Source organism: Cotesia glomerata, linkage group LG2 (assembly GCF_020080835.1).
Source record: "Cotesia glomerata isolate CgM1 linkage group LG2, MPM_Cglom_v2.3, whole genome shotgun sequence".
Taxonomy (NCBI): domain Eukaryota; kingdom Metazoa; phylum Arthropoda; class Insecta; order Hymenoptera; family Braconidae; genus Cotesia; species Cotesia glomerata.
The window spans coordinates 27,736,612-27,750,926 of record NC_058159.1 but is presented as its reverse complement, the minus strand read 5'-3'; the positions used below and the strand labels follow the sequence as shown (position 1 = coordinate 27,750,926).

At 30.1% G+C, this 14,315-nt stretch overlaps 2 protein-coding genes and 2 long non-coding RNA genes across 5 annotated transcripts; 2 read left to right on the top strand and 2 right to left on the bottom strand.

Annotated features, from left to right (window-relative positions):
• Positions 1-168: 168 nt before the first annotated feature.
• On the bottom strand, positions 169-6,447 carry LOC123258679 (chitooligosaccharidolytic beta-N-acetylglucosaminidase). The gene is made up of 7 exons (XM_044718837.1): positions 5,764-6,447; positions 3,764-3,950; positions 3,448-3,682; positions 2,215-2,536; positions 1,777-2,104; positions 725-1,123; positions 169-652 (listed from the first exon to the last, which is right to left on the bottom strand). Exons 1-7 carry the CDS (start codon positions 5,856-5,858, stop codon positions 407-409), a joined length of 1,812 nt encoding a protein of 603 aa, XP_044574772.1. The 5' UTR covers positions 5,859-6,447; the 3' UTR covers positions 169-406.
• Positions 6,448-6,477: 30 nt separating this feature from the next.
• Positions 6,478-7,882, top strand: LOC123258681. Its single transcript, XR_006508116.1, has 3 exons — positions 6,478-7,293; positions 7,381-7,716; positions 7,798-7,882. It is a non-coding gene; the product is annotated as an uncharacterized LOC123258681 (long non-coding RNA).
• Positions 7,368-9,253, bottom strand: LOC123258680 (homeobox protein aristaless-like 3). 2 transcript variants are annotated; one of them, XM_044718838.1, is made up of 4 exons: positions 8,856-9,253; positions 8,511-8,645; positions 8,168-8,442; positions 7,368-8,061 (listed from the first exon to the last, which is right to left on the bottom strand). In XM_044718838.1, exons 1-4 carry the CDS (start codon positions 8,937-8,939, stop codon positions 7,770-7,772), a joined length of 786 nt encoding a protein of 261 aa, XP_044574773.1. In that variant the 5' UTR covers positions 8,940-9,253; the 3' UTR covers positions 7,368-7,769. The 2 variants fall into 2 exon arrangements, with proteins under 2 accessions (XP_044574773.1, XP_044574774.1); XM_044718839.1 differs by having other exon boundaries at positions 8,862-9,253.
• A 1,742-nt stretch (positions 9,254-10,995) lies between these two features.
• On the top strand, positions 10,996-12,771 carry LOC123258678. Its single transcript, XR_006508115.1, has 5 exons — positions 10,996-11,530; positions 11,794-11,894; positions 11,963-12,036; positions 12,105-12,138; positions 12,387-12,771. It is a non-coding gene; the product is annotated as an uncharacterized LOC123258678 (long non-coding RNA).
• Positions 12,772-14,315: the final 1,544 nt, after the last annotated feature.

Below are 14,315 nucleotides of genomic sequence, written 5' to 3'. Positions count from 1 at the left end.
TGACTGAAATCAAAAATAAATTAATTTTATAAAAAAATTATCAAACTCAAATAAAAAATACAATAATTTAAAAATCACTTATCTGATTATTAGTTAAAATAATTATATTACTATTCAATTAACTTTTTTTTTAAATAATATACTTAAAATAAATAAAATAAATCTAACTTTCTATTTAACACATTTATTATTTCAAAAAATATAAAATATAACACATCATCCGTCAGACACTTTGTTATTACTTATCATTGTATTTATAAAACAAAGAAATATTGATAGGTAATAAAACATTTGGTGAACTAATTTATTTAAAAATCAATAAAACTTTGTATATATTTTTCCAACAAATAATACTTGAGAATGAATATTCAAATAGTGATTAACCAAAATAAAGTATAAAAAAAAATTAATAACACTTTTTAGCGTGCTGAGCACACCAAGCTGGAGAAATGGCATCGGCATAAATTTGGCGTACTTGCAGTCTTTCTCTAAAAGCTTGAAGACGCGGTTCTACGTCTTCAGTTCTCAGCGTATGAGAATCGCTCCACAACCTTTCACCAACAGCAGCAGCTCTGGGCCAAATACGAGAGTCCAAGCCGCCATCGTTGACATATTCACCCCACATGCAGACTTCACCTCCAAGAACTCCAACCTGTTGAAGAAATAATTCATCAATTACCACCAAGTAATTTAATTCTTACAGATAATTAAAAATGAAGCATACATTTCTTGGGATTCTATTATTGTAAGCGTCTCGCCATGAATGATAGCGAGTTTTACCCCAGAATCCGTGATCTAGGTACCAAGCATCTTTGGTCGACATTATAAGTTTGTAACCGCGCTGTAAAAGTTCGCTGGGTAAATCAGAATTTGACTCAACCCAGGTTTGGATGATAAATCTTCTTTTATCGAGATACTTTTCAATTACATCTGGAGATGTGAGCGCAGAGCTCCACAGCAATACATGGTCAATTCTTCCTTCTTTTATTTCATCAAGAAGCTTAACTTGCTCTGCGTGGAACTCACTCCAGAGTTGAAAGAAGTCATCGGTAGTTTTTCCCATTCCACGATCTTGCATCGCAGCTGTTATCTCTGGCGTTGAATTCCAGCAATTAATAAACACCTAGTTAGTTTTACAGATTGATTATTTATATTATTAAGAGAATAAGAAAAATTTTCTGTCTAGGATAGTCACTCGAAAATGCTCTATCTCTAGATAGATAATTAAGAAATGACCTTGTATCTTGTGAACTATTGACATTTTTAAAGATATAAGCTCATCCCGATATTATACTTATCAAGAGCTTTCATTTGAGTATCCACATCAATTTTTCATATATTTATATATATTATATATATGTATATATGAAATATATGAAATATATATCAAAATGCATATGGGTACTCAAATGAAAGCTCTTGATGAGTGTAACATCAGGATCAGCTTACATTTTTAAAAATATCTATAATTAAGAAATGACCTTGTATCTTGTGAACTATTGACATTTTTAAAGATATAAGCTTATCTCGAAGTTGCACTCATCGAGACTTTTCATTCAAGTACCCACATCATTTTTTCATATATTTATATATATGTATATATGAAAATATATATCAAAATTGATGTGGGTATTCAAATGAAAGCTCTTGATGAGTGTAACATCGGAATGAGTTTATATCTTTAAAAATGTCAATAGTTAAAAAAGTACAGTGCAATTTAACATTCGTTAAAATTAAATAAAGAAGAATATTAGGAAAAATAAATAAATTACTTACTTCATCGCCACCAAGATGAATGATACTGTTGGTGCCCAAAAGAGCGAGAGTATCTCTATAAATATCTTTTAAAACATCAAGAGTACGAGGATTGACTGGATTTAGCTGACCACATGGTGGCTGGACACAAAAATCTCTCCACGGTTCCTTATTAATGCAAACCGCCAGAGCACCCAGTCCTGCTGCTTCACCCCATTCCCATCCGGCACCTGCATGAGATGGTGAGTCCAATTCTAGAATAATTCTCACTCCTCGATACTTGGCGTATGTTACTATGTAACTTAAATCTTCTGGGGTGTAGATCATTTCAGGTGAGTATGCTCCGTACCTTTTGGACAATTAAAATTAATCAATAGTTGATAAATATAGATGAAATAAACTAATGAATAAATTAATTTTATAAGATGAATTAATAATAATGAATAAATAATATATTACTGAGACATGAGTGGTCGATTTTTAATATGAAGTGGAAAACTTTGAGTGTCAGTAGCATGCCAGTGCAAAACATTCATCTTGGTAGCAGCTAGCCCATCTATAGTTCTCAAAATAGCGGGAACGGGAAGAAAATTTCTTGCAGTATCAATCAAAAGTCCACGGTGAACGAATATCGGTTTGTCCTGGATCTTTGCTTGGTCAACTATCACTAGTCCTCGCCCATTCGACGTTAAAACGGGTGCAAACAACTGTGACAGAGTCTCCAGAGCATGACGAGCTCCAAAAACCGTCGAAGCGGTAACGATAACATCTATTTTGTTTTCTAGAAATTTAAAAACAAATTTATTTAATAAATTACTAAAAATTGTAATTATTTACAAGTGGGTACAATTTTAATTTTTAGTTTTTTTAACGAAATTTCTATTTAATTTTATTTATATATATTTTTTAATTGTTCGTTTTTTATGTACTTTTCAAAAAAATATATATCAAAAAAAGATAAAAAAGATAAAATACAAATTTTATCCAAAAACATGAGCCAAAATTTTTTCCAACTTTTGAAGGCAGAAAAACTATCGAAATCTTTATTTTTTTCTTTCTGCGCTGTAAAAACAAGCAAAATAAAAAAAAAATTTTTAAAAAGTTAATTTTTTACATAGATATGGCCAATAATAGGATGGACTCCACTTGTAAATAATTAGTATTAATGTAAATATTTACAAGTGGGGTCAACCATTTTAATTTTCATTTTTTTGAACGAAATTTCTATTTGATTTTATTGATATATTTTTTTTGAAAAATTCATTAAAAAATGAACAATTAAAAAAAACAACTGATTGTTACAATTTTAACAAATTTTCAAAAATATTTATAAATTTTTTAAAAAATTGTGATATTCAACTTTATTTTTTTTTAATTGCTTGTTTTTTTCATCTATTTTTCAAAAAAATATATATCAAAAAAAGATAAAATAGAAATTTTATCCAAAAACATGAAAGCCAACATTTTTTCCAACTTTTGAAGGCAAAAAAGTTAATGAAATCTTTTTTTTTCCTTTCACAACATTTTTTACCATAAATGCGCCGTAAAAACAAGCAAAATTAATAAAAAAAATTAAAAAATATTAATTTTTCACTTAGATAGGACCAAAAATAAGTCGGACCTCACTTGTAAATAATTACCAAAGTAATTATTATTAATTGGAAATATTATAAGTATCATTTATAAAAAAACCTTTGGTAAATATCTGAAGAGTATATTCTTCATCTGTGCTCCAGTCGAGTTCAACACTCTCAGAAATAATTTTTGTGTGAACCTTGACTGAAGAATTGGCTTTTTCGCAGTTTTCTCCACACATCCATCTTAAATTCCCGACAAATATATCCAAGGCTTCGGATAAAAATGATCTAGTTGATCGAGGAACTTCTTGTAGACCAAATCGGACTTCATTGGGATGCGTTAGTAAGTACTGCAAAGTTAATTATTAATTATAATTATTGTTATTAAAATTTTTTAAAAATATAATAATGATAATGATAATGTATCTTACATTTTTTCCGATGGTGATAGGTCCCGTTGGAATCGGCCAAAGACCTCCAAGTGAACCACAGACTAGACGACAAGCTGCTAACGTCGTATGGTGACCTTTGAGCTTCAGCTCTGCTGGGTCAATGATCGAGATTGGTTTGTTCGTCCGCTGGCACTGGTCATTGATACATTCAAATGTCCGGAAAAAGCTGCTCATAGATAAAATGTTTGTTTTTTCTTTTAAATCACACTTTATTGGCTTAATCTTTACTAAGAGCGATAAAAACTAATAAGGGGTCGTTGCGAATGTTAATTCTCGTAAACAGGATGTTGATATGCTTGTAAGTAAGAGAATTTTGTATGAGTTTAAAAAACAAAAGATTACAAGGTTTCATGTATTAAGGTATAATTATCTTCAGCAGGTGTCCTGAATGTTTATAGTAATGACTAGCTAAGTTCTTTATATAGTTTTTGTAACCGTATTTCTTCTTTATTTTAAATAATTGGCTAATGTAATCTATATTATTAAGAGAATAAGAAAAATTTTGTGGCCGGTGTATTTATATGAAAAAATGGGTTTTTATGGTTAAATTTGGTATCGTTGGAAAAGTCTTGACCTAGAGTTGTGCCTTTTCATGGTTTCATATCATTCTCACTAATAGTCAATTTATGATGTTAAGTATTTAGGCTGCATTCGAAAATGCTCTATCTCTAGATACATAATTAAGAAATGACCTTGTATCTTGTGAACTATTGACATTTTTAAAGATATAAGCTCATCCCGATGTTACACTCATCAAGATCTTTCATTTGAGTACCCACATCAATTTTTCATATATTTATATATATTATATATATGTATATATGAAAAATATATCAAAAATGCATGTAGGTACTAAAATGAAAGCTCTTGATGAGTGTAACATCGAGATGAGCTTATATCTTTAAAAATGTCAATAATTAAGAACTGACTTTGCTATCTTGTCAACTAATGATATTTTTGAAGATATAAGCTCATCCCGATGTTACACTCATCAAGACCTTTCATTTGAGTACCCACATCAATTTTTCATATATTTATATATATTATATATATGTATTTATGAAAAATATATCAAAAATGCATGTAGGTACTAAAATGAAAGCTCTTGATGAGTGTAACATCGGGATGAGTTTACATCTTTAAAAATATTAATAATTAAGAAATGGCCTTGTTTCTTGTGCACGATTGAAATTTTTAAAGATATAAGCTCATCCCGATGTTACTCTCATCAAGACCTTTCATTTAAGTACCCACATCATTTTTTCATATATTTATATATATGATATATATGTATATATGAAAAGGCATGTGGGTACTCAAATGAAAACTCTTGATGAGTGTAACATCAGGATGAGCTTATATCTTTAAAAATGTCAATAATTAAAAAATGGCATTGTATTTCGTGCACGATTGACATTTTTACAGATATAAGCTCATCCCGACATTATATTCATCAAGCCGTTTCATTTGAGTACCCACATGCATTTTTCATATATTTATATATATGATATATATTTATATATGAAAAATATATGAAAATGCATGTGGGTATTCAAATGAAAGCTCTTAATGAGTGTAACATCAGGATCAGCTTATATTTTAAAAAATGTCAATAATTAAGAACTGACTTTGCTATCTTGTCAACTAATGATGTTTTTGAAGATATAAGCTCATTTCTATATTACACTCATCGAGACCTTTTATTTGAGTACCCATATCAATTTTTCATATATTTATATCTATTATATATATGTATATATGAAAAATATATCATAAATGCATGTGGGTACTCAAATGAAAGCTCTTGATGAGTATAACATCGGGATGAGCTTATATCTTTAAAAACGTCAATAGTTAAAAAATTACAGTGCAATTTAACAAAAATCATTATTTAATAAAGCCAAATTTTATTTATTTATTTATAGTTCACAAGCCACGGCAGTCACATAGTGACTGCAAAATTTCCAGTTAAAACTTACTTAGTTTGATGACTGCCCGGAGAAGATGCAGCAGGAATAGCAGCAAAACAAGAAGAAGAAACGAGTATAAGGATCCAGGCCACGATAAACTTCATTTCGACGCTTGCGAAGTGAATGAAAGTAGAATAGAGAAGAGTTGAATTGAAGTATATCTTTGATGATTAATCAGAGGTATAAAACAATAGCCTGGCAAACAATGTTTGGTCTTGAATAAAAGGTTCTCCCAGTTAGGTTTGTCGATTGTAATTGAACCTAGAATGGAAGTTCACCATCGAACTTGGAATAAGGGAACTATACTACTGTACACTAATGCTGCTATTACTAATACTAGTACTACTATTTTACTAATACTACTACTGATCCTCGTTTCTTTCTTTCTCTTTCTCTCGTAAATTCTTTCTCTATCTATTTATCTTTCTTCCTCGTTCTCTCAAACATAGAACAAGGCAACTGATTGTTCGCGGTTTATTTGTGTTAGCTATGTGACAATGTGTAGAACAAATGGGGGAACTTTTATCCGAGTTCGCTGATTACATTTGAGCGAGTCTGTCCGATAAACGTGGTATACTTCAGAATTTCACATATATGTATATATATATATATAAATTAATATTATCATTTAAAAATATTCATATATGTTAAGTATATTTATTTATATTTCTTCTTTTATTTATTTATTAATTTACGATTATTAATTAATTTTTTTTAATTATTTCACAGACTAATTGATCAGCTTAAAAGAAGAATTTGATTTATTGCAATTTGATATTATTTATCTGCACACAAGATAAAAAAAAATAACTGGATAATAAAATTATAAACACAAGTCACTTAATTAATTAATTAATTTTTTTTTTTAATATTATTTTGACTTAATTGATCTTGATAATCAATTTCGTTTTATCGGAGCCGAAAATTAACATAAAATTATGTAACTGATAAATGAAAATTGTATTTTGCAGGTAATGTAATGCGAACTAAGTGTCTGGTGTGTTGTAACGCTCGACCGCGTTTACCAGAACGACTAGTGCAAAGTTTTGTACGAGAGTTGCGGTTGCTGGTCCCGCGAGAACTGAACTTGAAAGGTCTCCAGGAGGAGACTCGTACCCTCGTCACAATAATCTCGATCTCCTTCTATGCTATTCTTTACAGCTCACTTTCTCACTCATTGGCTTTTTATTCTTTTCGTTCAGTAGAAAGAGCACAAAACGTGTAACAACATCGTATCCACTACCGCAGTGACTTTTATTCTTCTTTTCTGTTTCTTTTAAAATGATACTTTTATTATTTTATTATTATTCTTCTCATCATCTTCTTGCACCCACTGGTCTGGTGTTGACCCACTGTACTGATGAAATAATCGCATCTGCATATTACCTCTTCCGTCTCATTATTATTAAGAGTTATTTTTTTAAATTCTAATAATCTAAATGCAGAAACTTATTATTAAAACTGGATTTATCCTGATGAATTGCAAAAATTATATAATATCAATACTGAAAATACAACAATGTTTAACAATTGACATACGTAAGTTAATTTTTAATTCAAAATTCATCTTATAATTTATTATTTATTTTTACATAGTATTAACTTTTTTTTTATTTTCTTTTTTAGATTTTTTTATCAACTATTAAATGGAATCTTCGTCTGGTATTTACCTAACAACAGTATGTCCTTTGCCTGACTTCTATTAACGACGTAACTACATGATAGTACAGTTCCGGCGTTGCAATTATGTGTTTTAATAATAGAGATATACATATATTATCATATATATATTAGATATGCAAGTTGCAAATATTTACAAGAGCTTCATGACATTTGATCTTATGTAGATAAATATATAAATGAAAAAAAAACTCGAATGTTTTAAACAATAATAATAATTAATTAGATGAAGTAGAAAAAAAAATAATAATCACAGAAACACATCAGCTAAATTTTATAATGGTTAAAAACTATATGTGTAATTATATATTAAACTAAAGAATCGATAAATTTTATTAATTATTATTGCGATTGCCGTTTAAGGTAACGTCCAGTGGTTCGTCTATGGACCTTGTGGCAGGACTGAGATCATGTTGCGGTTCACTTGGAAGATGATGAAACATCGAAGGAATTTGTGGATGACGCGTGGGCATCGGTGTTTTTATAGTAAGATCCATTTCTGACTCTTGGGGTCTATCCTGAGGTGCTAAATCGACTTCGATGTCTGTTGGAGATCCTGAACTCCTTGGTGGAGAGCCACAGCCACATTTCACTCTTTCCGGTGATTTATCGCAGTTCACTGGGTACCTAATTAATTAAAATTACATACACGTTATTGATATATCCTGGTAGATTTTAAAACATAATGATTAATGAAGATTAATGAATGATTAATGAAGAAAGCATTAATTACCCATGGTGTGGCAGGATCCTGTAGTCTCGACAGACTGGATGGTTCGGATTATCGGGAAGTTTATCCGGTGATCCGGAAGTTATTTGCGGCGGCGAAAGACCAGCCGAAGGTGGTGGAGTTAAAGAATCAGAACGCTCGACTCCTGGAGCCGGTGGAGGTCTAAGAAGAAGTGGTGCAGCACTTCCTAATCCTAGACAACGCATTCTCCAAGCGTCTTGAAGAAGCTGAAGCCGGGCTTGCTTCCTCCACTTGGCTCGACGGTTTTGGAACCACACCTGAAGAATTAAAGTAAGTAAGTAATTAATTAAAAAAAATTAATTTTTATTGTCTAGTAATTATATACCTGGACTCTTGCTTCTGAGAGGGAAATCCTCAATGCGACTTCTTCACGTAAAAAAACATCAGGATAGTGAGTCTTCTGGAAGAGAGACTCAAGCTCTTGGAGCTGTTGAGGAGTAAACGTCGTCCGATTGCGTCTCTGCGTCCGAGAAAGAAGTAAAAAAATCAAATAGAAGTATGCCTTTTTTTTTATTTAATTTATTTAAGTGTAAAACTATTTCTCAGATTTATATTTCACTTATTATTTATTTTATAATAATAAATATTCACTGATTAACACTGTACTACAGCTTGATTGCTAAATTGAAGATGATAGTGACGTTGAAGTAAAGATAAAAAAGAAACGTACACTGACCTGACGCCGTCGGCCGAACATGTACTCAGTAAGAAGATCAGCTTGTGGTCCAAGAGGTGATAAATAAGGTCCAGCCATAATTGCGATAATTTGTTTAGTTTAATTCACTTAACACTAACAGCCAACTAAACTAAAACTGAAACTTGCGGGCTTTTAGTCCTTTTAAAGAAGAAAACAAAAATAAACGTAAAATAATTAATGCAAAACTCTATCAACTTGAGCATGAAAGAACATGAGTTGATAAACAGAGAAGATTTGTTAGTGGTCCAAGTGATGATGTGAGACTGAACGAATCTGCGCCCTCGAGTGATAGTCAGCATCCCTCGCGACGTTGAAGGGTCGCTCGGGGGTTGCGCAGTATGTCATTGGTGGAGTTTCCCACAGAGGCGGTTCTCTTGGTGGATGTGCCTACCACCCTCTTTGCTACTGGAGCATCTGAAAGAGAGAAGAAAACTCTGAGCAGGACAATGAGTACTGAGAGCATGCAAACGTAATACTACATAGTTATATCATTTGTATATAATATGGTTTAAGTGAGAAAGAGAGCAATATACGAGGATGGGGTGGCTCGCGTGCTATTACTTTACAAGGGTAGCCAGTACCACTACCACCACTACCACCATCATCACCGCTACTACTACCATTACCATCACCACTTATACTAAATCATTGTCTTCACGATCTTCCCCACGTTATATCTTTGCTAAGTTATTTCCATTCGATTGTGGCTCCAATTCTTCCCCATTAAGCTTTTCTTTTATCATCTTCTTTTTTAAAACATGACCAAAAGCAGAGGAATAAAATTTTAAATTATTTAGGTTTTTTAATAAAAATTTTTTGCCTAAGAAAATAAAATAATAATTAAATGTGTAAAAATTATATAAATTTATAACAACAAATAATATCTGATACAATTAAACAAAACTCATGAAAATTAATTTAGCAGATATTTAATAATTTTTGGAATCTTTTTGACAAATAAATTATGGCAAAAAAAATGAAAAAAAAAATTCACATGGAGAAATTTTTAAAAATTAAAAATGCATTTTCTTTTAATAATTTTTTGGAACAAATTTGTTTGTTAAAAAAAATTAAAAAATGATCAAGTGATTGCTAACTTTAATGTCATACAAAACTCGCAATAACAATAAAGTTAGCCGACATTTTTGATTTTTTGATTTTGCTTATTTATTAAATTAGAACTAAAAAATATTTTTTTTTTAATTGCACTTACAGTTTTTCAAATTTTCGATACCTCAATTTTTTTTTAATTTTTTGTAATAATTTTCTTCAAAAAAAAAAATTGTAAAAATTTTTTAATTTCGGCTAACTTAATTTATGAAACTCGCAAGGAATTGTAAAAATATAATGAATACGTTTAATTACAATAGAGTAATTAATACATAAAATTAATAGATTTAATTACAATAGTACTTACAATAAGGATATTGCAAGAACTGATGTAAAAATTTAATTATGTTAATTAGTATCTAAAAAAAAAAAAAAAAAAAAAAAATTAAGTTACACATAGAATTAAATTTTCTTGTAGAAGAATACAATTATAAGATCAGCTATCAGCTACAAATCTTCAATCAAAAAAATGAAGAATATAAATTTAATTTTAATAATAAAAATTAAATTTTTTAGGTTTTTTAATAAAAATTTTTTACCTAAGAAAATAAAATAATAATTAAATATACAAAAATTATATAAATTTTATTTATAACAACAAATAATATTTGATACAATTAAGCAAAACTTGCAATAACAATAAAGTTAGCCGACATTTTTGCTTTTTTGATTTTGCTTATTTATTAAATTAGAACTAAAAAATATTTTTTTTTTTAATTGCACTTGCAGTTTTTCAAATTTTCTGTCAATTTTTTGTAATAATTTTCTTCCATAAAAAAAAATTGTAAAAATTTTTAAATGTCGGCTAATTTAATTTATGAAACTTGCACGGAATTGTAAAAGTGTAATTAATACATTTAATTACAATAGTATAATTAATATATAAAATTAATAGATTTAATAACAATAGTACTTACAATAAGAAAATTGCAAGAACTGATGTAAAAATTTAATTATGTTAATTAGTATCTAAAAAAAAAAAAAAATTAAGTTACACATGGAATTAAATTTTCTTGTAGAAGAATACAATTATAAGATCAGCTATCAGCTAAAAATCATCAAGCAAAAAAATGAAGAAAATAAATTTAATTTGAATAATAAATTTAAATGATGGACAAAGCAAAAAATGACAATGAACGTGAATATAAATGAAGTTGAGTTATAGAGACATACTTGGGGTAAATAAAAATTTTGTTTCTCACCCCCGTTATCATCGACAAAAAAATAAGCTGAGTTTATACGTAAAAAATGGGGGGCGGCGGTAGAGGAGGTTGAGGTGGCTGTAGTGGGACGAGAAAGTTGGGTTGGGGAAGAAGCGCACAACGCAATCTTTTTAATTATGAGAACGTGGCTTTGTATTTCATGTTTGTTTTGTTGTCAGCGCGCTACTCTATTCGGCTTTTTTTATATTATAACGTGGCGCGGGAGGCTGATGGGTCAGGGGCGGAGGGAAGCGACCGAGAGAGCAACAGAGAGAAGAAGAGCGAGTAAGTGAGATGGAGAAGAAACAGGGGGTAGAAGAGTGAGTTGGAGCCAGGGTGAGATTGCTTTAGTAATGAATTACATGGCTTGGGGCTATGTGCCTCTGTCTGCAGGTTCTCTCCGACCGCCGCTACCACCACTGCTTCCTGGACTCTCTCTCTGACTTTATTTCTATAACTCTGTAAATAACGTACATATATTTTTAACTTTGTTCGTGTTCTCCTTTATGAGCATAACTTTGAGAGCTTGCAGATACAGACATTAACATAAGCCCGTATATAAATCTGATGAACTTCATACTAACTATTTCATTTGTCAGGAATTTGTGTACCACGTTCTTTTTACAATCCTCTGGTGGAAAATTTTATTTTACAAGCTAATTACTTTTATCGGATTCACTTGGTACCAATAAAATCCCAAGTAAGATTGCAAATTTTAATCAAAAATTATTCTATTTCTTCTTTAATAACCAATTAAATTTTTTTTAGGTCTCTGGATAAATTATTGGTCACCAAAAATCTGGTAAAAAAATAAAACTTATTGAGTAACAATAAAATCCCAGGTAAGATTGCAAATTTTAATAAAAAATTAGTCTATTTCTTCTTTAATAATTAGTAAAATTTTTTTTAGGTCTCTGGATAAATTATTGGTCACCAAAAATCTGGTAAAAAAATAAAACTTATTGAGTACCAATAAAATCCCAGGTAAGATTGCAAATTTTTATAAAAACTTATTCTATTTCTTCTTTAATAACTAGTAAATTTTTTTTTCAGGTCTAGATAAATTATTGGTCACCAAAAATCTGGTAAAAAAATAAAACTTATTGAGTACCAATAAAATCCCAGATAAGATTGCAAATTTTAACAAATAATTATTCTATTTCTTCTTTAATAACCAGTAAATTTTTTTTAGGTCTCTGGACAAATTATTATTGGTCACCGAAAATCCGAAAAAATAAAACTTATTGAGTTAACCAGGTAACGATGAATCAAAGCCCTGGCAACACTATTGTTATAATGGAATCAAGATCGCCATTGATTGAGAAATACAATGTTGCCGCCCCAAAACGCCCCAGTATCTCTCGCTCTCCCTGGTACATTATTAATTCCCTTGTCAAAAGCTCACAACTACCCCATTGCAATGCGCCACCGCGAGATACCCGTTCTTTACTTTCACCCCCTCACTGATGCTTTTGATGCACGAGTTGCAATCGTTTAATTTACTTCAGCCACGCCCATTTACTTTCTTATTCCCTCAAGATTAAATTAAATTTTACAACTCCGTAATCAAAACATAATTAACAACAATAATTACCAAAAAAAAAAAAAATTTTTAAATTTTCTTCTTTTAATTTTTTTTTTTCATCAAAGCACTAAACGTGCTTACTTTGATTGTCTTAAAATAATTACGACCTAAAAACATTATTAAAATAAAAATATTGATGATATTAAAATTAGCAGAGATCTAAAAATTCTTTAAATTTTTATAAAAAATCAATTATTATAAAAAAAATGTTTTTAAAAATTCGCACTTTTAATTTAAAAAAATTTCTACTAGTGGAATTTTTTTACTAAATTTTTTTCATTATAATTTAATTTTTATAAAAATTTAAATAATTATTACAAGTTTTTTATTTATTAAATTGGAACAAAAAAAATATTTTTAAAAATTGCACTTAAAAGTTTTTCAAGTTTTTTACAAATGAAAAAAAAAAAAAAAACTATTAATCTCTAAAAATAAAATATCGCGACACATGGTCATGAACATGAATTTAATTTACAGCGATTGTGATTGCGCTAAACCTAAACAATAGCTTATACCCATTGACTATGAAAACCTACTACTTTTTTTTCAACAGTCCTGTCTAGCCGATCCATCAGCGGGTGGTTACACTCCCACTTTTCTTCCTCGTTTTCTACATCAGTTTTTTTTATATACCAACACGTATTCTTTCGCCCCAATTCATTCAACCTTCTGGATTAATTGACTTTTTCAATCCTTTGCACAGATTTAACACAAATACTTTCAATCTCATCTATTAAAACTGAAGCTGCATAATAATAATAATAATGAAGATGATGATGATGATCAGTAGTGTAAGTAAGGCTACAGACTAACACAATTTTATTTAAAAAAATTTCCACAAAGTGTATTGTCTTTTCAGATTAATCCATCAAATTTATGACGATCAGTACTGAGGATAGATTAATGAAAGAGTTCGGATCCGGTTGGCATTTTGTTGGACGTAATTTAAAATTTTGTGGGCTTATGGTTTTATTTGGCACGTGACGCACATATGCTATGGCGTCTTGTGTGATGACTTGATGACAAAGATGACAAAGGCGTGTTGATACGTGAGCAAAAGAGAAATTGATAAATGTTGTGGATGTAGCGTGAGAGAATTCCTCTCGCAGATAGGATGAGGACGCTGGTAGAGACGCATCGGTGGTGGTAAAGGGTAGTCGGGGGATGAGAAAACATTAATCTAGGCATGTTTTGTAATCTCCGACCGCAGTCTATCTGCTTTTACGTTATATGTATATTTAAATGTATTTGTATACGTATATTTATAGAGAATGTACATAAATGCATGTAAATATAACAAGAGCAAGTGAATCAGTGTGTATATGCCGGTTTTGTACTTTATTATTGTGTGCGTGTTGGCATATAATGAAAACGCTGTTATTGCTTGGCTATAGAGAATTCACAATGGGCTCGAAATACATAAATTCAGAGAAGAGAGAAATATGTCTCTCAACATTCGTTCATTTTTCGTTGTCGCTTTATCTACCTAGTACTAGCTACGTACTAGTACATACTCTCTTCTTCTTTCCGGAGAAC